General features: G+C 44.3%; 1 protein-coding gene across 1 annotated transcript; it reads left to right on the forward strand.

Moving 5' to 3' along the window:
* The first annotated feature begins 5,776 nt into the window (after nt 1-5,776).
* Bnip3 (BCL2 interacting protein 3) lies at nt 5,777-22,852 on the forward strand. Its single transcript, XM_027409077.2, has 6 exons — nt 5,777-5,934; nt 14,714-14,861; nt 15,466-15,547; nt 20,546-20,652; nt 20,733-20,882; nt 21,840-22,852. Exons 1-6 carry the CDS (start codon nt 5,904-5,906, stop codon nt 21,883-21,885), a joined length of 564 nt encoding a protein of 187 aa, XP_027264878.1. The 5' UTR covers nt 5,777-5,903; the 3' UTR covers nt 21,886-22,852.
* The last annotated feature ends 1,893 nt before the right edge of the window (nt 22,853-24,745 follow it).

A 24,745-nucleotide genomic window follows, 5' to 3' on the forward strand; every position in this document is an offset into this window, starting at 1 on the left:
TAGAGATCCACCTGCTTCTGCCTCCTGAGTGTTGGGATTAAAGGTATGCTCCATTCCATTCCCACCCCCACCCCACCTCACCCCCCCCCTTAGTTTATAGATCTTAATTGGCATTGTTGTTTTTGGTTCTGGAATCAGGCAACACTTCCTGATAACATAGAATAAGTATACCAGCGAGCTGGGCAGAAGAGTTGATTTTAAAAGGGACTGAAGGACATAAAGCAGAAGACATAAAGCAGATCATGTTAGGTACTCTCCCTGTAAGATAGAGAAGTAAAAAGTCCCTAGGGAGCAGTGAGATGGCCAGTTTGTAAAACAAATGCCTGACCTGAGTTTGAGTCCCTAGAACCTATGCACAGAGAACAAACTTTCATCAAGTTATCTTCTGACCTACACATTCCATCCCAGACATTAACAACTCCACCCTCATGATAATACTACTACTAATAAATTAAAATCATGCCAAACAAGATAGGCTCCCTGTTTTTAACTTACTGAGTTTAGTTTTACCTACATGTATGTCTGTACACCACATGCTTGCCTGGTGCCAGGGAGTTGAGAGGAGGGTATTGGATCCCCTGAAACTGGAGTTACTGTGATGAGCCTCTATGTCAGCAGTTCAAACCTGTGGGTCTCAACTCCTTTGGGTGTCTAAACAACCCATTCACAGGGGATGAATATCAAATATCTTTACATATCAGATATTTACACTATGGTTCATAACAGTAGCAAAACTAAAGTTATGAAGTAGCAATGAGAATAACTTTATGGTTGAGGGTCACCACACCATGAGAAACTGTATTAAAAAGGTCACAGCATTAAGAAGGTTGAGAACCGCTATTATTTGTGGGACTGGGAATTGAACCTGAGTCTTTTAGAAGAGCAGCCAGCACTCTCTGAGCCATCTCTCCAGCCCTTTAACTGTTATCTCGACAAGTGTATTCCTTGAGGATAATGCTTTGTGAGCTGAGGTTCTGGAGAAGCAGAACCTACTTTAGAGATCCTGGCAGTGCCTGACCTTGGCTGAGAACATGATAACTTTGGAGATGGAAAGCTGTAAGTCAAGAGCCAAAATGATCTTGGGCTATCTTTAGCTCCCTTTAAGAGGTATTTACTTCCCTAACATCCTTTTAACTAATGATAACACTCTTGGAATGTATGGCTCAGCTTCCCTGCCTAGCTTCCCTGCCCTCAGTCTCAGAATTTAATAAAGACTGCAACTAATCCCAGATGTCCCCCTCTATCCTCTTACTTATCTATCCCCTCACCTCCTGTCCTTTACCTATGCATTTTGTAAACACACTGGCTTTTGGCTTTGTGTGTGTGTGTGTGTGTGTGTGTGTGTGTGTGTGTGTGTGTGACTTTAGGTGGGTGTGGAAGAGCTCTGTTGTAATCCTAATGTTATGAGGCCGAGACAGGAATATTGCCATCAGTGAGTTGGAGTCCAGCCTTGGCTTCATAAAGAGAGCTTGTCTCAAAAGCATAGTAAGCAAATGACTAGATAGATAGATAAATGCTTTTCTTGGTAGAAAGTCAATTAGGATAACGTGATCCTTGTCCCTGGTCTGTTGTCACTCTGCTCTTTTCCCTTTTTTCAGTGTTAGAGATTGAGCCCAGGACCTCACATGTCAGGGAAGAAATCTACACCGAGCTATATCCCTAGTCTTTTTTTTTTTTTTTTTTAAGACAGTCTCATGTAACTCAGACTTGACCTTGAACAGCAGATCCTCTGGCATCTACCTGTCACATGCTTCAATTACATGTGTGGACCACCATACTTGGTTTTATATAACACTGAGAATCAAATCCAGGGCTTCATGCATGCTAGACACCCATCTACAGCCTGATTTGCCCCAGTCTTCCTTTTACTTTTTGAGACAGAGCCTCACTAAGTTCCAGGTACTGTCTGTGGTAGTTTGAATGTAATTATCCCCCCCCATAATCTCATAAATGTCACTATTAGAAGGTGTTGCCTTGTTGGAGTGGGTATGGCCTTGTTAGAGGAAGTGTGTCACTGTGGAGGTGAGCTTTGAGGTTTCCTATGCTCAGGATACCAACCAGTGTCTCAGTCAACTTCCTGTTGCCTGCAAGATATAGGACTCTGAGCTATTCCTCCAGCACCATGTCTACCTGCCTGCCATCACACTCCCTGCCGTGATGATGATGGAGTGAGCCTCTGAAACTGTAAGTGAGCCAGCCCCCTCAATGAAATGCTTTCCTTATGAGGCGTCTTTTCACAGCAATAGAGAACTCTAAAGCAGAAGTTGGTACCAGCAGTGAGGTATGCTATGATAGGCCTGACCATGTGTTTGTTGGAGGAATTTGGACTATGTTAGTTTGGATTTGGAAAGCAGTAGTAAGCACTGCTTAATGGGCCATACCAGCAGGATCGTGGAAGACAGTGGTGCTAGGAGTTATCTGAACTATGGGGAGCTCACTCAATAGGTTTCAGAGGAGAAGAATTTTACTATGTTGCCTAGAGATAGTTCTTAGAACATTTTGGTAAAGAAAGTGGCTGCTTTTTGCCCTTGTCTGAAGAGTCTGCCTGAGGCCAAAGTGAAAAGTTTTGGATTCATTCCATTTGCAGAAGAATATCAAAACAGCCTAATTATAGACTCTGTTGTGTGGTTACCAGTGTTCATGCTTATAAAAATTTATAACGAAAAGGAGCATACGAGCAGAGTAAATTACAAATTGTAAATTTTGAGGAGAAGAAGAGCACCAGGAAGTGGAATAGAGCTAAGCCCCGTGTTCAAGGAGATAAATGGATTAAGAAATGGAATAAGGGTTGGTTCAGTGGTTAAGAGTACTGCCTACTATTCCAAAGGTTCTGAGTTCAGATCCCAACAACCACATGGCGGTTCACAACCATGAGACCTGAGATCTGGTGCCCTCTTCCTGCAGGGATACATGCAGACAGAACAGTGTGTACATATTTTTTTTGAGACAGGGTTTCTCTGTATTGTTTTGGAGCCTGTTCTGGGACTCACTCTGTAGATCAGGCTAGCCTCGAACTCACAGAGATCCGCCTACCTCTGCCTCCTGAGTGCTGGGATTAAAGGTATGTGCCACTAACGTTTGGCTATAAACAAATAAATCTTAAAAAAAAAAAGAAATAGAATAAAAGGAGTATTGACCTCCTGACAAGATCCCACCCGGCTAAATTTCCAACTTGTGGAAAGGAACTAAAGAAAAGCTTACAGCTGCGTGTGGTGGTGCACACCTCTAATCCTAGTACTGAGAAGGCAGAGGTTGGCAGATCTCTGAGTTTGAGGCCAGCCTGGTCCAGAGATCCAGTTTCAGGACAGCCAAGTTTAGGCAGTGAAGGACAGAAAGCTGGTGAAGATGCAATTGAACGAGAGGGCCATGTTCCAGCCCCAGTAAGCAGCAGAACTTGGCAGCTTTGGCCACATGGTTCTGGCTTTAGAGTTACAGATAGAAGAATGGGTTCTGGAATTTGCCTCTGAGCCTAAAGAAAGCTGTTCAGGCCAGGCATGGTGTCCCTAAATGGAGTCCTAGTAGAGAGTCTATTTCATGACGTTAGGACTCTCAGCTACTTCTCCAGTACCATGTCTGCACACCACCTTGCCACACCATGATAATGGACTAAACCTCTGAAAATGTAAGCCACCCCAATGAAATGTTTTTCCTTTGTAAGAGTTGCTATGGTCATGATATCTCTTCACAGCAATAGAAAACCTAAGTAAGACAAGGGTTAAGTTGGGAACTTCACTCAGGAAGTGTAAAATTTTCCCAGACAGATTGCTTTTCATTTGACAGGGTTTCACCATGTAACTCACTATGTAGACCAGGTTGGCTCCTAATTCACAGAGATCCACCTGACTCTGCCTCTAGAGTGCTGGGATTAAAGGTGTGTTCCACTACAAACAAATGTCTCCTTTGACAATTTTTACTGAAGGGTCTGAAAAGGTGGAAAACCTTTTTCCCTCCAAAAACAAATGTCTATAGCACTCAAGAGGCAGAGGCAGGTGGATCTCTGTGAGTTTGAGGTCAGCCTGGTCTACGTAGTGAGTCCCAGGACAGCCAGAGCTACATAGAAAGACCCTGTCTTAATCAACTAATTAATAAAATATAAAAAGGATAAACATGTCTACTTATGACATTCCCAACCCTTTCAAATCCACATTTTCCCCCTTTTCTTTCTTTTCTTTCTTTCTTTTAAGTAAACTGTTGGCCATTTTCTAGGCCATTTTCTTTTTCCCTTTGCCAATCATACACACACACACACACACACACACACACACACACACACACAGGACTTTGGGCATGCAAAACATGGGGTCCCTCAAACATGGCTCTTGTTTTTTTCTTGCCTGGTGTGGTAGTGTGCCTGTGACCCCAGCAATTCCGAGGTTGAGACATAGGGTTGGTGCTGTAGCTCAGCAGTGTGTGAGAATGTGCTCAGTACGTGCAAGGCCCTAGGCACTGTAAGAAAGAGAATTTTTGGTTGAGAATGGTGGAGCTGTCTATAACCAAGACCTGGGAGGATGGGGCAGGAAGATGCAAAGTTCAAGACTAGCCTAGGTTACACAAGGAATCTGTCCAAAAAAAAAAAAAAAATCAAACATAGATCAGTGGCAGTGGACTTGTGTGCAAGGCCTTGAATATAATAATCTCAGCACTCCCGACAGAACAGAACAGAAGTCAGAGCTGCATACTGTAATCCAAGAACTTGGGAGGTGGAAGCAGTAGGATCAGGAATTCAAGGCTAGTTTTTGATACACAGACATTTCAAGGCCAGACTCCTTTATGACATCCTGTCTGGAAAGGAAAGAAACAAACACCAAATGAAGTTGCTTCTTGTGATCTGACTCACTACGGCAAAGAAAGCCTCTTTTAAGGTTCACACCCCCCCTTCTCTATTCCAGAACTGTATCCAGAGGAATTCCACTCTCCAAGAACAGAGGAGTGACTGGGTAGGGTACAAGGACAATGCAGAATCCTTCTCAACACTGTCCCTCCAAAGGCCTCTCCTTTGTTCCAAATTGTTCCAAAATACACTGATCTTCCCTTGCAGCCTGCCATGGCATCCCCCACCTAACCATTGTTGCTGCAGCAGAATGCTGGCGAATTTTGCTTGTTTTGCTTTGCCTTGTTTTAGAAAGTCTCACACTGTGCAGCCCAGCCTGGCCTTGAACCAGGACTTGGGCTACAGGCATGCACAACCACTCCAGCATTGTGTTTTTCTTAAAAATTCAGCCAAAAATCCTAAGTGTTCACAGAGACAGCGAGACCACCGCATGCTCGCGTCGCTGGCGCCCGCAGGTTCGGAAGCTGGGGGTAGAGTGGGTCAACCGCGGGGCAGGAGGAGGTCCCCAACCCATGCTAGCTAGCCAGAGCAGAGCCCGGCGTCAGGTCCTCCACGTCACGCCTACCTCAGGGCCCGCCCATGCCATGCCCACCTCAGCCTGGCTTTAGGCCCCTCCCCTAGCGCCTCAGTGTTGCTCGCACCTCGGAGCCCCAATGCTCCCGCGTCGAGCCCACCCCAAGCCTCTCCTGTATCCGTGCAGGTCCCGGTCCCAGCGGCTCTAGCCTCAGGCCCCGCCCCCAGCTCCTTGGCTCACGGGCTCAGAAACCGCCGCCCCCCAGAGCCTGCTGCCTTGGGCCCCGCCTCCGCCCCAACCAGGCTCCACCCCGCGCACGCGCCGCACGTGCCGCACGCGCCCCGCGTTCCTCCTCCACCTGTAGGCCCCGCCTCCCAGCCAATGGGCGCCGCCGCCGCCGCGTGCGTCCTGCCCCGCCCCGCCCCTTGTCCCTCAGCCCCGCGTCGGCTGGCCGCAGAGCTGAGCGGGCGGCGGCGGCGGCGGCGCTCGTATATCCCTCCCGGGTGACCGCCGCTGAGGCCTGCTGCAGCTGGGCTCGGGCTCTTCTGCCGAGCTACCATGTCGCAGAGCGGGGAGGAGAACCTGCAGGGTAAGGCTGTGGGCTGAGAGGAGGGGGTCGCGGGGTGGCAGGGGTGTCGTGCGTGGAGGCCGCGATGCTGCGAGGGGCAGCCGGGGTTGGGCGGTGAGCCCCGGTGCATCTTACAGACCGTCTCTTTACAGCCAGGCCGGGCTGGATCTTCCGCGGTCTGTTGTCACACTGTCATAGTTCCGTGTCTTCACAGTCTCGTTAGGTCAGGCAAGCCTCGAACTCCCCGAGATCCTTCTTCCTCAGCTTCCTGAGTAGCTTACAGGCCTTCCGCATCCCCTACGCCTGGTTCAACGTTGTTTAAGTGAGCCAGAGGCTGCAGGTTGAATATTCAGTGTTTTGATTGAAGTCATTAGTATTTATGACCATAGTGCCTCTCACTTTTCCCACTTGGTACTGGCTATGGAACCAGGTTTGAACGTGCGAGGTCAAGAGCTCAACCTCTGAACAACACCACTACTAATTTTCATTTTATAATTTAAGACATACTGGCTTTGAACTTGGGATCATCCTGCCTCAGCCTCTGGAGTAGCTGGAATTAACACCCCGCCCCCCTCAACCCCTGGCTTGCTTTGTCATCTCTTCTTAGTGGAAGAGGAGGATCTAAGGCTTCAGACCACAGTCATCTCTTACTCAGAGTTAAAAGATTGTTATCTGTTTTTGTTTTGTTTTCGAGACAGGGTTTACTGTAGCTTTGGAGCCTATTCTGGCACTTGCTTTGTAGACCAGACAGGCCTGAAACTCAGAGATCCGCCTGCCTCTGCCTCCCGAGTGCTAAGGGCGTTCGCCAACAGCGCTCGGCCTCTTATCTTTAAGAAGTGTTATCTTAAAGGGCAGTGGTGGCCCTTTAATCCCAGAACTCAGGAAGTATCGGCAGAAGGACTCTGAGTTCAGGGCCAACTTGGTTTACAGAGTGAGTTGCAGGATAGCCAGGGCTACACAGAGAAGGGCTGGGGGTGCTTCTCGTGTGGATGAGAGCTACAAACAGCACAAAATGGTAAAGTGTTTATGATTCAGCCCAGTAATCTCACTGTAAGCGGTTTGTAGGTTAAGAAAATGGAAGCTACGTTGGGTGTGGTAACACATCTAAAATCCCATCACAGGAGAGGGTAGAAGCTGAATCTTGACGAATTCAAGGTTAGCCTGAACTACACAGCAGTACTGGGCTAGTTAGGGGGTGTGTATCCAGACGCTGTCTCACAAACAAAAAGGCTCCCCTAGCATACAGACTTTACAGACTATTAGCATTGAGCAGACAGCTGTAGTTTTGCAAGGCCATCCTGAATTGTTTGTGTCATCATACATTTCTGAGAGCCCCCTAGGGATCGAGTTAAGAGCTCAGCCTTAATCCTAAAGGCCCAAGAACTGGAGGAGGATCCTGTTGACCTTTGTATTCTCTGAAGCAAGAGTTCACTCAGTAAAATGAGCATGTAAATAAACATGAGAGGGCCATCTGAACCTTTAAAGTTAGTGCTTTACAAACTTCTTTTCTGAGAGAGGGTCTCACTGTTTGCCTACCTCTGCCTCCTGAGTGCTGGGATTAAAGGTGCACCCAGTTTAGTGGGAAGATTTGGTTTGTTTTTGGATTTTTGAAATATGGTTTTTCTGTGTAGCTCTGGCTTTCCTAGAACTTGTATAGATAGCTGTCCTGGAACTCACAGAGATTACCTGCCTTTGTATCCTGGAGTGCTGGAATCAATATCATACAACGCTGCTAGGCTGTGTTAAGAATTTTTAAAAAGCTTGTATTAAAATTTAGTGATTTGAGCTGGGCCTTGGTGGTGCACACTTTTAATCCCAGCACTCGGGAGGCAGAGTCAGGTGAATCTCTGTGAGTTCGAGCCAGCCCTGCTCTACAGAGCGAGTTCCAGGACAACTTCCAAAGCAATACAGAGAAACCCTGTTTGGAAAAACCAAAAAAAAAAAAAAAAAAAAAAAAAAAAAGATTCAGTGAGCTGCATTTATTTATTACTCTAAACAAGATTTTAGTAGGCAGAATTTTAGTAGGCCAGTCTAATACATTACAGAATCTGTATTTAAAACTACAGCCACATTAGAAAAAAAAATCTTGTAATTCAGGTTTTACTCCTTAATGTCAAACAGTTGCAGTTTCTCCTTTGACAGACTGAGAAGCTTTATTGTCTTTTCTCTTAAAATGAGATCAAGGAATGTTTTATAATGTTTGCTGTAAAGTCACTTTTGTAGTTACTGAGATTTTATATCTATCACTGCTACTTAGATTTCATCTCTGGAAGTTTCTGGGTACCCCTGAGAGGTCTCAATTACCACCTAATCCCTTAACATACACTTTAGACTGCTGAGTCATTGGTAAAGTGTGGTTGTCATTTGTCATTTCAAGGGTTAAGATGCTTTTTGTTTTTCTGCTTTGCTTATTCTATAAAAAGATGGTTACTGTGTGGAAACTCACGCTAAGGATTTGGGCCATTGTTTGGGGTGTACGTGCAGCCCGGCACTGGCTCACCGTCTAGCCCAGGGTAGGAGGGGTCACTTGAGTCACATGGGATATCTCAGCTGCCCTATGAAATGTGAATCCCAGCTTGGAGTCTGAGCTCCTCTGCCTGCCTGTTCTGCTCAGCTTCTTGTTTACTTCTGAGGCTGAGAGCTGTGGAAGCCTTGTTGGTAGGTGGGACAGCAAATATTCCCCTTAGCAACCTCTTGGACCAGTTTTCCTGAAGGTGTTACCCATAAAGCTGATCGGTTCTGTTCCCTTTTTTATCTCTGGTCCATCTTATTGAAAGGTGCTTAGAAGCATGGCTGGCTTTTTCTTCTTTGTATGACTTGGCATGCAGGAGGGGAGATAAGCTTTGTGATATTTCTGTGTGGTATTTGTTGCCTGAAAGACCCACTATATGAACTCAGTAAAGTCTTCACTCAACTGCCCCTGTCTGTAACTAGTTCTGATAAGTGATTCTGTGGTTACAGACAAACTCAGGGGCAGGGCAGGCTTGCATGAAGAGAAAAACATTGTTAGACTGAAGGGGTTTCTTCTAGGCTCTAGCTAAACCTCTGCAAATAGTCACAGTGAGATCCAGAGGTTAAGTGGAAATAAGGATGACTACTTGAGTTAAGGACATGCCACAGTACCAAAGGGATACCTAGAGCCACCTGACTCAGGATGCATTAGACAGGCACAGCCTGACAATAGGCAGAGAATAGACAGGTGCACTAGTTCTTAGAAGCCAGTGGCTTAACCGTTCATGATGAAAGCCTGTAATCCCAGCATTTGGGAGATGGAGGTAGGAAGATCAGGTGTTTAAAGCCTGGATTGCCTACCAGGCAGAGTATGTTCAGAATTATTTGCCAGCCAAGCCTCTTGTTCCCCTCCTAAGTTAAGAGTTGAGACAGCAAAAGCTGCTTCTGGAGAAGCCCTGTGTGATTTGGGAGCACTACTGCTTCCCTCAGACAAGCTCCCTTGCTTGGCTTTCTTCGAATGCTATAGTACTTGCATCATTCTCCTCTGGCACTATATTTCTGTTTTGAGATTGTGTGCCTTGCCTGCTCCTCTCTGAGGACCTCTAGCTCTGGCTGGATGCTGTCTCTGCTTGAGCTGGTCAGCATATTTGCTTGAACCTCTAATCTGTTTTCAAGTTGGGCTCAGCTTCTGGAAAACCATGGGGGAAAAAAAAAAAAACAAAAGGTGATTCTCCTTCAGTAGCCATGATTGAGTCCTACCACTCCTAAGAAGTAAGGTGGCCTTGAGAATAGGGACTTTGTGTTTCCTCCATATGGGGTTCTGTTGGCTGTAGTTATTATTGTAAGGCATTGATAGTCTACAAGTTTGCCTTGGGATATAGAGGGTAGTATTTGAGGGAACTCCTTGGGTTGTCCTTATATAAGCAGCTTAGAAGGCAGGCCTGTAGAGCAAGCCTCTAATCTCAGTACTCCAGTGGCCTACTAAGGTAGAGATATTCGTTTTATTTAAAAAAAAAAATGTTTTTTGAGATGGTTACATGTGTCCCAGCCTGGCCTTGAACTTAGGCTCAAGGGTGACTTTAGACTTTTATATTCTTCTCAACATCTATGGCACCAGTTTCGTGGTGCCATAAACCGACAGCTGCATTAAGCATGCTCTTCAAGTACTCTTAATCAGTTGAACTACACTCAAGGAGGAGCCTGACTTGGTTGGATGGCTGACCTAGTTTCACTTCTGCCCAAAAACAGTTTAGGAGAGGAAGGGTTAGTTTGGCTTACACTCTATTGTTGAGAAAGTAGGGGGAAGAACTCAATGAAGCTAGTTATATCATATCCACAGTCAAGAGCAGAGCGGAGAGAGGATTGAGTGTGCCCATGTTGCCCACTTGCTGGTTTTCTATTTATCTTTCTCTGACTTTTAAACTGTTCAGGACCCCTTGACTAGGGACTGAGTCTTCCTATACCAATCAACAATCAAGACAGTGCTCCATGGATAAACCCATAGGCCAATCTGATCTGATTAATTCCTCAGTAAGTCTCCCTTCTATAGGGTTGGCAAGAGAGCTCAGAAAGTAAAGGTGCTTGCTACCAAGCCTGCTGATATGAGTTTGGTCCCACATGGTAGATGGAAAGAACCAATTCCTGCAAGTTCAAATACTTCAGAAAGCACTCTCTTCAAATTAAAGACAAATTAAAACCAACTAGCACAGTGGCCAACCTGGCTTATATAGTAAGATTCCGTCTCCAAAACCAAATGAGGGATTAACAAGATGGCTCAGCAGTTAAAATCATACACTTGTTCACAGCCACCTGTAACTTCAGTTCAGGGGGATCTGATAAACTCTTCTGGCTTCACTGAGCACCAGTCACATACATAGTGCACAAACATACATACAGGCACAACACTCTTACACATAAAATAAGGGCACATTCTGCTTCTTAGGGGACCAGAGTTCAGTTCCTAGTGGCTATAGACTCAGGGAGATTAAGTTATACTTGCCTTGTGACTTGGTGTAGCTCAGAAGTGGGAGAGAAGCGTGGAAAATGAGGGCTTTGGGACCAGCAGATCTGCTGTCTTTCTGATGAAATAAGTTGTGTGTTGACTGAGGAAATTTTTTGTTGTTGAGAAGCAATCCTGTGCTCTCCCTTTTAAAAACGCTTTAAATTTTATTTATTTGAGACAAGGTCTTACTCATGTAGCCCAAGCTGGCCTTAAACTTGCCTTCAACTTCTAAGTGTTCTTCTATTAGAATTATAGGTGTACACCCTTTTACCTTTCTTGTTTAAAAAGATGGAAGATCCTGATGAATAACTGCAGGATGTGTGTAAATAAATAGCATCTTCTCCGGTTTCCAGGACTTACACTTCCTATTCAGTCACAGGTTAATGATAAAACTCAGTTCTTAGTAAATCATTCCTGGAGACGAGCTTTTGGACCCAGCAGATCATTCTGGATGGGATTTTTCCCCCTCAAAGGTGCTGGGCCTCTTGATTTTTGAAAGCACTGCTATGACATGAATCTGTTTCTGACAGTCCAGTGCTATCAGTGCACTGTGGTGAGCCCAGGTGAAGTGTGTGATGAGGGGAACTGGCTTCCTCACAGACAGCATAGACTGGAGCTTGGGCTTGCAGGCTTCCACAACTGTGAGAAATAACTTCTTTATAATCATCAAGCTGTGGGGTACTGTTAACAGCAGTATAGATCAGGACAGAGATAGTGGCTCCCTGCATTTTCAGTTGCCCATTGTGCAGTAAATACACACACTTCTGGCTGTTGGCTAAGTTCCTGACTCAAGCTCCTAAACTTGGGAGATTTCCTGAGTGTCTGCTCTTTGTTTTTATTTATTTTTTTATTTTTTCTTTGTTTTTATTTTTTGAGATAGGTTTTAGTTTGTATACCATAGTCATAATTATACTTTATGCCCTGGCCTGAACTGGTACTCACAAGTGCTGGGACTGACAGGGACATGAAACAAATCTCTTAGCCAGGAAGGATTTGATCCTGTTACTCAGGTCCATTTTGTAAGGAGCCCCCTAATATTATGCTAAAGAGATGACTTACTGGGGACCCAGAATAGCTAGCCTCAGGCTAAAGTTTGTTCACTAATAATTTATCAGAGGGTGGAAATTTAGGAGCACCAGGGAAGGAGCTGTAAGTTGGGCTGTTAAAAATATAAGAAACTGCCACTACAGCCCAGCTTTGAACCGGAGTGTTCATGGAGCTGTGAATTGGCACAGGAAGGTGGTGTTCCCTGCCCTGTCTGGCTGCTTCTGAACTGTAGCACAAACTAAGCCACAGGTAGAGTTCTGAGCTCTACCAAAGTATTAAATCTCAGGGGGCTGTGGAGAGCTTGAGTTTGTCTTTTAGTTTTTTTAAATTTGTAATTGACAGCAGCAGTGTGGATAGCCTGTACTCTGCTTGTGGCTGGTGTCTGACATGGGGCATCCTTGTGGGTTTCAGCCTTTAATTTATGGGATTGGATACTAATTTTAGGCGATACTGTCAGAATATAATTGAATTCTTAGACTCCTCTGATTGAATTTGGAAAATTGGTAGTTGGTGTAGGGAAAAGTCTAAATTTGCCATCAGGAGTGGGTGCTGGGAAGAAGATAACACAATCTCAAACTTTGCTAGATACCAGAAAAGATTTGGATAACATTAAGCTTCATAATATACATTGGAACTGGCTCAGATTCTGAATACTAGATCTGCCTAGACAAAAGGAACTGAACTACCCATGGCTGGCTTTGAACTCAGAGCAACATTCCTGCCTTAGTGACTCAGAACTGCAGGGATTCTAGGTATGAGCCACCATCCCTGGCTTCTGAGTATCATCAGCCAGTGAAGGGAGGAAGGCCAGCAAAAGAAATTAGTGTGTCTGGAACTGGAGTGTGGGGATTTGCAGATCTCAGAGGGCACTGGGGCCTCTGCTTGTGTACAGCCACAGAGGGCTCTGGACTCTGCCCTTCTGAGTTGGTATTGTGCTTCATGTGGGCTATGCCTGCTTCTCCATGAGTCAATCTGAGGGCTAATGAGGAAAATTGTGTTTATTTTCAAATTTGTATTGTATAATCATTTTTTAGCTTACTGAGAGGCTGTTGATGGTATAAACTGTAAATCCAATTTATTTCTGAGCTCCCTCCCCTTGTGACCTATTCTGCAACAAGTACACTGGCCAGGTGTTTCTGAGTGTTAAAGCACTTCTTTTTGGGGTTCTGGAAGCTGTATAGTGTTCTTGCTTCCAGCGACCGTGAATGTGTGTTCTGCTTTGGAGACTCACTATGTACCTTTGGCTGACCTGGTACTGGCTCTGTGTAACAGACTGGCCTCAAACTTACTTCTTTCTCTTGAATTCTGGGATTTCAGGTATGCCCCCATCATGCCTGGCTTTTTAAGGGGATATTGTTGGTCACATGTAGCACAGGTCACAGATTTCTTTAAACTGGTAGCTGAAGGTGGCCCTCATCTCTTTTTTTAACATTTATTTATTTAATGTACATTGGTGTTTTGCTTGTATATACTGTGTAAGGGTATCAAATACCCTAGAACCGGAGTTACAGGCAGTTGCGAGCTGCCATGTGGGTGCTGGGAATTGAACTGGGTCTTCATGAAGAGCAGCCAGTGCTCTTAACCTCTGAGCCCCCTGACTCTGAACTCTTAAATCCTCTTCTCTCTATTGGGTTATAGGTACCTGCCACCATGCATAGTTCCTTTTTCTTTTTGGAAATTTGTGGGGGTTTGTGGTTTAGAAACAAAGTCTTGCTTGATGTAGCCCATGTGGCCTTGAACTTGAAGTGATCCTCTTGCCTTTTCTCTCCCTTTTGGTACTGGAGATTGAAACCTAGGGCCTTTTATAATCTCTACCTTTGAGCTATATCTCCAACTCAGATTATAAGTGGATCCATTTCCCTCCTTGCCTCCCTCCCTTGTGTGTGTTGAGACAGGGTTTCTCTGTGTAACAGTCCTGGCTGTCCTGGAATTTGCTTTATAGACCAGGCTGTCTTGGAACTTAGATCCACCTGACTCTGCTATCTGAGTGCTGGGATTAAAGGTATGCCCTATCATTGTCTGGCCCAAGATAGGGACTCTGTAATCCTGGCTTGAACTGTAGTCTTGAACTTGTATAGACCAGGCTAGTCTTGAATTCACAGAGGTCCTCCTACCTCTGCCTCCCAAGCCCTGGGACAAAAGGTGTGTGCCCCCCCCCCCTGGTTTCTCGGATCTTTGTAGCACAAACTTGTAACATGAAATTCTTGGCTAGGCAGGTCCCACTGCCCTTCTCTGCCCCCAAAGAAGCACACGGACACTAGACACTATATTAATTATGAAATTGTTGGCCGTTGGCTAGGGCTTCTTATTGGCTAGCTCTGCCTTAATTACTGACCCATTTCTATTAATCCATGTATTTCCACATGGTCTTTTCTTGCTGGGGATGGACCTGCAACTCCTTTGCCTGCTACATGATGACTGCTTAGCATCTCCACAGAAAGAGAGATATTTCCTGTTTGTCCCTGCTTATATCCGGATTCTGCCCAGCTTTGTCACTTCCTGTCTGGTCAATCAGTGTTTTATTCATTAACTAATAAGAGAAACATACACAGAAGAACATTCCTCATCACAAAATGACCTCAAGGCTGGTGGGTAGATTTCTTTCTTTGTGCGGTTTTTTTTTTTTTTTTTTTTTTTTTTTAAAGAGGGTTTCTCTGAGTAACTTTGTAGATCAGGCCAGCCTTGAACTCACAGAAATCTGCCTGCCTCTGCCTCCCGAGTGCTGGGATTAAAAAGGTGTCTACCATCACCGCTTGACTGAGTAGGTAGATTTCTAACTGCCCTTTTTGTTTTCTTCAGGCTCCTGGGTAGAACTGCACTTCAGCAATGGGAATGGGAGCAGTGTACCAGCCTCCGTCTCTATTTATAATGGTGACATGGAAAAAATACTGCTAGATGCCCAGCATGAATCTGGACGAAGTAGCTCCAAGAGTTCTCACTGTGACAGGTAGGTTTGCTGGATGTCTTCTACAGTGTTGATGTTTCAGCAGATGGATAATAGCAGTTGTGCATGCTTTTGTGGGTGGGCCTCCAGGTCTAAGGCCACATTTGAGAATAACTCTGGAAGCAGCCTTGATATAAGGAACCCTGGAGTCTGCTGGGATGAAGTGGTCTGGGGCTCAGTTTAGAGGGACCATGTTAAACCTAGGGGCAAATAAAAAAGTTCCTTAATATACTGCCTCTGTTTTGAAACTATTCAGTGTGAACACCAAGTCTGGGTAGTTTTGTTCATGACCCCCAGCTGGCTTGTGTTCCTAGGCAGCACTACTAGGGAGTGAATCCAAGGTGTGTGCTGAGAGTCAGTGATCGAAGGTCAGATGTTTCTGAGGGCTATGCAGCAGATCATGCAGGAGGGTGGAGCGTCCCTCAGAACTGTAGCTGGCTCCCTATGCTCATTGTTTGGCCCTGTTCTGGTGTTAGGCACAGGGGAAGAGGCATGCTTCTAAGAGTCCTCTACCTCCCCCATTACTGAGGCAATAGCCCTGCTTGGGATTTATGCTTGCTATGACAGAATTAACATGCTGCTCTGTTTTGTTCGATTCCTAATCAAGTCCACCTCGATCCCAGACACCACAAGATATCAACAGAGCTGAAACAGACAGCCACAGCTTTGGAGAGAAAAACAGCACTCTGGTAAGCCATAGGTAGGAGCATGCTATAAAGTTCAGCATATCATCAGTCTAGTGACTTTTACATGGTATCACACACACACACCTTTGCTCCCCTTTAGATTTTGAGAGTCTCTCATTTAACATGGAGCTTACCAATTTGGCTAGATCACCTGGCAAGTTAGCCCTAGTAATCCTCCTACCTCAGCCTCCCAAGGCTGAGAAGTGTTACACTGTGCTTGGCATTTTACGTGAGTATTGGGGTTCTGTGTTTTTTTTTTTTTTTTTTTTTTTTTAAGTTTTTATTATGCATATACGTGTAAGAGAATATCACATATTCAGGCGGCCAAGGAGTCCAGAAGAGATCACTGGATCCTTTGGAGCTGGTTACTGTGTTATAAGCTGCCTGGTGTGAGTGGTGGGAACCAAACTCAGGACCTCTGCATGAACAGCAGCATTTTCAACCCAATATTTTAGATTTTTATTTAGACAGGGACTTTCCTGGAATTTGCTATATTGACCAAGACTGGCTTAAACTCAAAGAAATCAAACTGCCTCTGCCTCCTGAGTGTTGTGATTGAAGGTGTGCACCACCATGTCCACTGGTGTTGGGGATCTGAACTGAGGGTCCTGATGCTTGTGCAGTAAGCATTTTATTTACTGAGCCACCTTCCTACCTACCACTCCCCCTTTTTAATAGTTATTTTGTTGTTTCCAGAAAGGGTTTCTCTGTTTTTGATGAATACAAATTGAGTCAGAAATAGGTTATTATTAACTGGTAATTTATTAGGGGATAGACTCACACGAGGGAACCAGTGACCAGGTTAGAACTCTGAGCAGGTTGGACCTAGAATCCTTCCCAGTGCTGGTTCAGCCTAGTGAGAGTGACCGAATGCTGGCCCCCCTTGCTCTTACACACCCTGCAGTGTACCCGGGACCACACCCAACTGGGCGAGGTCTGCAGCACCTGTAATCAGGGTCTCTCCCTATACTCTGTAGCCCTGGCTGTCCTGGAATTCAGTCTGTAGACCATGCTGGCCTTGAACTTAGAGGTCCCCCTGCCTCTGCCTCCCGAGTGCTGGGAATAAAGGTGTGTACCATCATTGCCCACCAAGCAGACTGTTCTTACTCATACCATTTTTGTATAGTAGTTTGAGGCAGTGGAATTGTGTTTCATTTTCATTTGGTAGTGCCATGCCTTGTGTATGATGCTTAATATGGTGAAGATGAATAACATCTTCTATAATAGTTGTCCCCTCCTATGCCAATTTTTATCAGTGTCCTATCACCAGAAACCTACTGTCTACCTCTAGCCTAGGCTTTCTCCAGGCAACAATCTCTGGCCCCAGTCTAGGCTCCAAAGGCCTCTGGAATCCACTCAGCCTTCTATAAACTTCAGTGTATGTCCACTTTTGGAGCACTCATATTTTTAAATGTTTGTATTTTAAATACCTCCCCACCCCCACTTAAGTACTCAGATCCTGAATTTTAGAATGAAAGAGAAAATTTCCTATCATCTCCTATTTTGGAGACCATCTTAATTAATATTTTGTGCTGTTACATAATTTAAAAATGTAGCTGAAATTGTGGTCTGCTTTTTTTCAAAAGCATTTTTTAACCTAGCTTGTTATAATATTCCACTTACTTAGTCACACCTGTTTGGTGGCTTGTTTTGGAATATTCTCATTTCCTTCTGCTAGAATAGGTTCTGCTTTTGTTATTTAGGTCCTCCAGACATTAGAACAGTGTTTTTGGTATTCTGAGGTGGAGTCTTTCCTACTCTATAGCTTAGGCTGTACTTCAACTTCCCCCTGCCCTAGCCTCCCAAGTGCTGGGATAGAAAGACATCTGCCATCAAACCTTCTTGATGTGGTATTGGAAATGGAACGCCCAGGACTGTTTGTATATGCGAGGCAGGTACTTTGCTTACTCAGCTATATCTCTAGTCCCTAAACCTTCTACATTAACAAATTGAGTAGGACTTGGGGCAAAATGGGCATGTCCATAAAGGAGGAACACATGCCATGGCTTGTGTGAGACAAGACTATGTAACTGTACACTGGGGGAAAGGAAACAATCAGGACATTTTAGGGTCTGTTGGATATTGGATCTGAATTGATGTTTATTCCAGGAGACCCCAATAAACATTTTGCCCAATAAAGTAGGGGATTATGGAGGCAATTAATGGATTTTTGGCTTAAGTCTGACTCAGAGTAGGTCCAGTGGTCCCTGAACTCATCCTGTGGTTATTTCCCCAGTCCCAGAATATTTAACTTGGATAGATATACTTATAAGTTGGCAGAAATATTTAAGTTTTATTTATTTAATATACATTGGGGTTTTGTCTGCATGTATGTCTTTATGAGGGATCCCTTGCAATGGGAGTCACAGTTGTGAATTGTTGGCAGAATTCTTATACTGGTCCTGACTTGTGGAGTGAGGGCTATTATGGTTGCAGAGGCTAAATGAAAGTCATGAGTTACCTCTATCTGCCAGGGAAAATAGTGGATCAAGAATTCTGGAGGAATTGCAGAAATCAGTGCTACCATCAAGGACTTCAAAGATGAGGGGATGGTGGTTCCCACCACATCACCCTTTAACTCTCCTATCTGGCTAGTGCAGAAGATAGATGGATTGTGGAGAATGACAGTTGACTATCAAACTCAACCAAGTTGTGACTCCAAGTATAGCTGCTGTACTATATGTGGTGTCCTTACTTGAGCAGATTAACACATCTTGGTACCTTGTCCATAAGGATCACCAGAAACAATTTACTTTCAATTGGTAAGGCCAACAGTATACTTTTATAGTTTTACCTCAAGGATTTATTAACTCTCCAGCCCTGTGTCATAACAGTTCAATGGGATCTTGATCCACAAAAATACCACATTGGTTCACTATATTGATGATAGGTGAATAGGAGGTAGCAACCACTTTGGACTTGTTAGTAATACATGTGTGCATCAGAGAATGGGAAATCCAACCAAATTCAAGGGTGTTCTACCTCAGGGAAGTTCCTAGGAGTCCATTGGTGTGGGGCATGCAGAAGTTTACCTTTAAGATGAAGGATAAGTTATTGCACCTGGCCCCTCCCATCACTGGACATTTAGTGGGCCTATTTGAATTCTGGAGATAGCACATGTCTCACTCGGGTATATGGGTTATGCTTTTTCAAGACAAGTCCAGGCTGCTGCACAGGCTGTTCTACCAGTTGGAAATTTGATCCAGAAGACCCAATGGTACTTGAGGGATGCTATTTGGGGCCCCTGGCGGGTCCCTATAGGTGAATCACAGAAGAGACCTTTGGGATTTTGGAGTAAGGCTCCACCATCATCTGCAGACAACTGTTCTCCCTTTGGAGACAGCTATTGGCCTGCTATTGGGCTGTACTACAAACTGAATGTTTGACAATTAGCCACCAGTTGTCATGCAGTCCATCATGAGCTGGGTGTTATCTGACTCACCAAGTCATAAAGTAGGATGTGCACAACAGCAATCTGTTATCAATGGAAGTGGTATATATGTGATAAGGTCTAAGCAGGTCCTGAAGGCACAAGCAAGTTACATGAAGGTGTCCACATGCCCATGGTTTCTACTTCTGTTACAATAATGTCTGTGGTCATGTATGTACCTATAGCCTCATGGATGTGCCTTATGACCAGTTGACTGAGGAATAGACCAGGGCCTGGTTTACTGGTGGTTCTAACTTTATGCAGGTACCACCCAGAAGTGGACAGCTGCAACATTACAACCCCTTTCTGAGACAACCCTGAAAGACACACCAGAGAAGGGAAATCTTCACAGTGAGCAGGACTTTGGGTAGTATACATGGCCATACATTTTGTTTTAAAAGATAAATGGCCTATGAGTTCATTGAACTCATAGGCTGTAGCTATTGGACTGGCTGGATGGTCTGCAGTTTGGAAAGAGCCTTACTTGGAAATTTGTGAGGCCATCTTGGGAAGGAGTATGTAATATAGATCTCTCCAAATGGGAAAAGGATGTGAAATACTTATCTCCCATGCAAATGCTCATTGAAAGGTGATTTCAGTTGAAGAGGAGTTCAGTAATCAAATAGATAGGATGATCCTTCTATGGAGAAGGAAATAATAGTGTTGGGAGGGGTGATTGATCCACATTACCAGGAAAAAGAAAGAACCAAGACTCACTGAAGTGCTTGCTGAAGGTGGAGAAAATACAGAATGGGTAGTAGAGGAAGACAGTTCTAAATATTAGCTGCTAAGGCCATGTGACAGTTGTAGAAATGAGGATTGTAGTTGGCATGAGTGTTTCTGTCATACTTGGTTAAAATTTTGTTTACAGCCGGGTGGTAGTGGCACACGCCTTTAATCCCAGTACTTGGGAGGCAGAAGCAGGTGGATCTCTGAGTTTGAGGCCAGCCTGGTCCACAGAGTTGAGTTCCAGGACAACATAAGCTACACAGAAAACCCCTGTCTCCAAAAACAACAAGAACAACAAAAGTGTTTACAGATATTTGTGTTTCCTTTTCTTGATTTATCATGTAATATAAGATAAGAGAATGTCAGTGATTCCCATATTTTAGTTTGAGATAGTAAGAATGTTCCTCGAGGGACATTATTACCAGCTAAAAGTTAATACCATGTTAGGTGTAATTATGACCTGGTTATTGTTTTCATTTGTAAATTAAGCATGATATAAGGAGATATGATTGTGTGTTAAGTTGAAAGAGGTGAACTTGTAATGGCTATTCTTTCTTGTCAACTTGACAAATCTGGAATTTAACTAAAATGCAAATGACTGGGCATAGATGGAAGGGATTGTTTTCTTGATTAAGTAATTTGAAGTTGCAAGCCCCACTATGAGGTTGAAAGATTATTTGAGGTGGGAAGATCCACCTTTAATAGGGACCACACCTTCTACTGGCAGCCTATAAAGAAGGCCTCAACAAGGTCACAAGAGTCTGTGTACTGTGTTGAGCTTACTGATCTTATCTCTGGTGTGAATGTGGGAAGCTCACTTGCCTTATCAATATCTACTTTAGTCTGAGGAAGATTACATTGAAAGAAGAAGAGAAGTTGAAAGCATCTTGAAGAAAAACTCAGATTGGATATGGGATTGGTCAAGTCGGCCAGAAAACATCCCCCCCAAGTAAGTTTTTTTCAGTATCGTGGGATGGGCTCTACTCTTGACAAGAGGACACATTGATTGGTAATTTCTTTCCACTCCAGAGAGTTCCTTTTTAAACACCCGAAGCGCACAACTACTCTCAGCATGAGAAACACCAGCGTTATGAAGAAAGGGGGTATTTTCTCAGCAGACTTTCTGAAGGTTTTCCTTCCGTCTCTGTTGCTGTCTCATCTGCTGGCCATTGGATTGGGGTAAGTGAATACTAACAGGGTGGGCCTTGTCAATTCTAGGCCCCAGCAATATATGTTTAGATTGGTTATGTGTGTGTGTGTGTGTGTGTGTGTGTGTGTGTGTGTGAGAGAGAGAGAGGAGAGAGAGAGAGAGAGAGAGAGAGAGAGAGAGAGAGAGAGAGAGAGATCATTATAGTTTAAGCATTTTCACAGTCTTACTCCTAAGTCACTGTGATGTCAAGAGGTAAAGAATTTCCTGTGGAAGGCCCTTGCCTCTTTATCCACCATATCTTACACAGAAGTTCTCATATCCGGCCTCTTGTGCCACCTGTATTGTGGGTAGATGGTTCTGTTGAATTCAAAGCTCTGTAGTGATAGCATTTAGGGTTGGTTTGTACTTTTTGTGATAGGGGAGTCCTGGGGTTTAAACCTGGGAACTTGTATATGGTAGATAGGTGCTCTGTCATTGAGTTTCAATTCCTGCTATCATATTTGGTTTTTTTGTTTTGTTTTTTTTTGTTTTGTTTTGTTTTTCGAGACAGGGTTTCTCTGTGTAGCTTTGGAGCCTATCCTGGCACTCGCTCTGGAGACCGGGCTGGCCTCGAACCCACAGAGATCCACCTGCCTCTGCCTCCCGAGTGCTGGGATTAAAGGCGTGTGCCACCAACGCCTGGCTCTGCTATTATATTTGTTTCTTCTTCTTTTTTGTACTTTGTCTTTTGTGCTATTAGAATATAACTGAAAAAACCTGAAATTAAATTTTAATTGAAATTAAGAAAAATTAGATCAATATGAAATGCATATTTGATGATTAAAACACTTGATAAAGATTAGTCATACTTTATCAAGTATAAGGAGGCTAGTTCCCTTCTATAAGCTATATAAGCTTCTATAACCATAGTAGCCTGCCCTGTTGAACTGTGCAAAGTCACCTGAGAATTATGATACCTGGTTGACTGCCATTCCTTTTCTGTCTAGGATCTATATTGGGAGACGCCTGACAACTTCCACTAGCACCTTTTGACGGAAGAATTGGATCTGACTTTTGTTCACACAGTGAGGATTCATGTCTGAACTGTGACAGATAACTGAAGAGCTAGCATGATCCTTGGGTGTCTGCACTACATGTGTTTATTTGTTCTGTAAATGCAGTGTTCCTGATTTAGTGAAACAGAATAGACTCTAATATCATGACTTCTAATTATACCTATGGGATCAATTAATAAGCATGTCAGACTGATGCCTACTGTAGCATTTATTAGTACATTTTCTTTGAATATTAGATATAAATAGTATAAATAATTTTAATATACTAGCAATGGTATATTTAAAAATGATCTATAATTGTAATCTAGTTAAGACACTTTACACTTCAAAAGAATGAGTAAGTGATATCAAAATCATTAAAGGGTTTGTCCCAAAGGAATATTGTGGCCTTATAATCCTATTACATAGTAGAAATTGCTACCTGGTTAATTAAATGGGCACGGGTTATCTGTAAAGATCTCTTACTATGTGAATTAAGTAGCAAGTAGAAGCTAAGGTTACTCACAGATCCCACTGTGCAGACCCCACCTCTTCTTGCTTTGTAGGATGAGGATTCCAGCCTCATTGTCTGCCATTACTGCCTTGGGCAGTCAGTTTTGTTGCAGGCACCTTCATCACTCTGCTGGATTTAATCCCCATTGTTGTACTTAAATTTTGTGTGCTTTTAAAATCAGCTGTATTGTAAGCAGATCTGTCTATTTTAAAAGACTAGAAATGAGAAGAAAATAAGTCTTTGCCAAATCCTTTGGAGATTATTGGATTTGCATATGGGTTAATCCATACCCAGAGATTCTGTCAACCCAGGCATATGCCCAGTCTTCCTCTTTTCTATAGCATGTTCTTAAAGGCTGCCTCCTTGACATGCTGTATATATCCTGTTGTATTTGTTTCATTGTCCCACACTTACTCAGGTGAGTTCAAATAAAAGTAACGTTTTAACAGTCTTTTGTTTATATTTATAATTATTACTGGATATAGCTCATATCCCTTTCATGTGGAAAAAGATGGTGGGGTGGTACCAGATTGTCTTTCTTTTTTTCTGAAACAGTCTTATTAATGTAGCCAGGTGGTGGTGCACACCTTTAATCCAACACTTGGGAAGCAGAGGCAGCTAGATCTCTGAGATTGAGGCCAGCCTGGTCTACAGAGTGAGTTCCAGGACAGCCAGGACTGTAACAGAGAAATTGTTTAAAAAAACCACAAATGAGTGGTGGCCTGGTATGGTGGCTTACCCCTTTAATCCTAGAATTTGAGAAGTAGAGGTAGGTGAATCATTGTGAAGTCCAAGCTACCAGCCAGGTCTACATAGTGAGATATGTCTTTAAAAAATGAAAGTGGCACATCCCACTTTTTGTTTGTTTGTTTTTCAAGACGGGGTTTCTCTGTGTAGCCTTGGCCATCCTGGAACTTGCTCTGTAAACTAGGCTGGCCTTGAACTCACAGAGATTTGCCTACCTCTTCCTATCAAGTGCTGGGATTAAAGGCATGCACCACCACTGCCTGGCTGGCCACAGCAACTCTTATGTAAGAAACACATTTGATTGGGGCTTGGTAACAGTTTCAGAGGTTTAGTTCATTATCATCGTGGCAGGGAGCATGGCAGCACACAGGCAAATATGATGCTGGAAAAGTAGCTGAGGGTTCTACATCCATATCCCCCTGTAGCAGGAAGACCAGAGCCATTGAGCCTGGCTTGGGCTCCTGAAACCTCAGAGCCCACCCCCAGTGACACACTTCCTCCAACAAGACCACACCTCCTAATCCTTTCAAGTAGTGCCACTCCCTGGTGACCAAGCATTCAAACCTATGAGCCTATTGTGGGCCAGGAGTGGTGGTGGTGGTGGTGGTGGTGGTGGGGTGGTGGTGGTGGTGGTGGTGGTGGTGGAGACATTCTTATTCAAACCCCACACAGTCCAAGGCAAAACAGTGTTGCCTGCCTGTTTGACATCTGAGTGAGCACACCTATCCCCTCTGGTGCCATTCTCTACTGGCCTCAGTGTCCAGCTTCTTTAACCTTCCTACATAGACTGAATTCCCAAGAATTTCCAGGCTTCAGTGCAGCACTAATTAGCGCTGCTGAGAGAGGCACCTGGCTTCATAGCCCTTACAGGTTCTCAGCCTCTCCAGTGTGCAGATGGCAGACAGCCATTATTGAACTGCCCAGCCCCCACTGTGTGAGCCTGAGAAAGGTCCTGTTTGATTTGGTGGCCTCCTGTTCTTCTCTGACAAGCCTTAATACACTCACTGCTCCTCAAGAAGTCAGCTGTTGGTGAGGTCTGAGGTGCTTAGCTTTTAGCTGCTGCAGTTTCTGGCTTCCTTCCACACTTGACCCTGGACATCGAAGAGTAAGAAATTGTTGTTGCAGGGCACCAGTACACAAATCCCAGACAAAGAAAGCAGCCTGTACTGGGCATTAGGCTAGGATCACAACTGAGACATTTGGGTTGCTAGGTCCAAACCAAGATCACATTACCCAGTGGAAGTGATTTCATAAAACCTGCATCTGTGCCCTTTTGTCAGTGGGCCTCGATCGGGGTCTTCCCTTGGTGTTGTGAAGGCTCAGACTCTGCCAGGGAAGTAGTACTCCTTGGAGTGTCATGCCTGTGTCCCAACCCACAGCACAGGTCTAGCTGCCCTGACCACTGGTGAGGCATGGGGACCACCAGGCCCAGTGGCATTCCAGGTGGCTCAAGGAGCTATATGTCTCTTCCAGACATGCTTACAGGTCTATGGGGAGTTTACTTACCTAGGAAGGGTCTCCCTGGCCATCTAGTGGTTTTCCTTATTCACCAGAAGTTTCAAAAGAATCTGGAATCTTGTGAAAACTAGACAGATAC

Source organism: Cricetulus griseus, chromosome 3, assembly GCF_003668045.3.
Source record: "Cricetulus griseus strain 17A/GY chromosome 3, alternate assembly CriGri-PICRH-1.0, whole genome shotgun sequence".
Lineage (NCBI taxonomy): Eukaryota > Metazoa > Chordata > Mammalia > Rodentia > Cricetidae > Cricetulus > Cricetulus griseus.

What these genes read in the sequence shown, in the direction of transcription:
- Bnip3 (XM_027409077.2), top strand. Translation starts at nt 5,904, where the DNA reads ATGTCGCAGAGCGGGGAGGAGAACCTGCAGG. An exon ending in AAGAGTTCTCACTGTGACAG is followed by an intron (nt 14,862 to 15,465) that starts GTAGGTTTGCTG and finishes TTCCTAATCAAG; the next exon opens with TCCACCTCGATCCCAGACAC. An exon ending in CCAGAAAACATCCCCCCCAA is followed by an intron (nt 20,653 to 20,732) that starts GTAAGTTTTTTT and finishes TTTCCACTCCAG; the next exon opens with AGAGTTCCTTTTTAAACACC.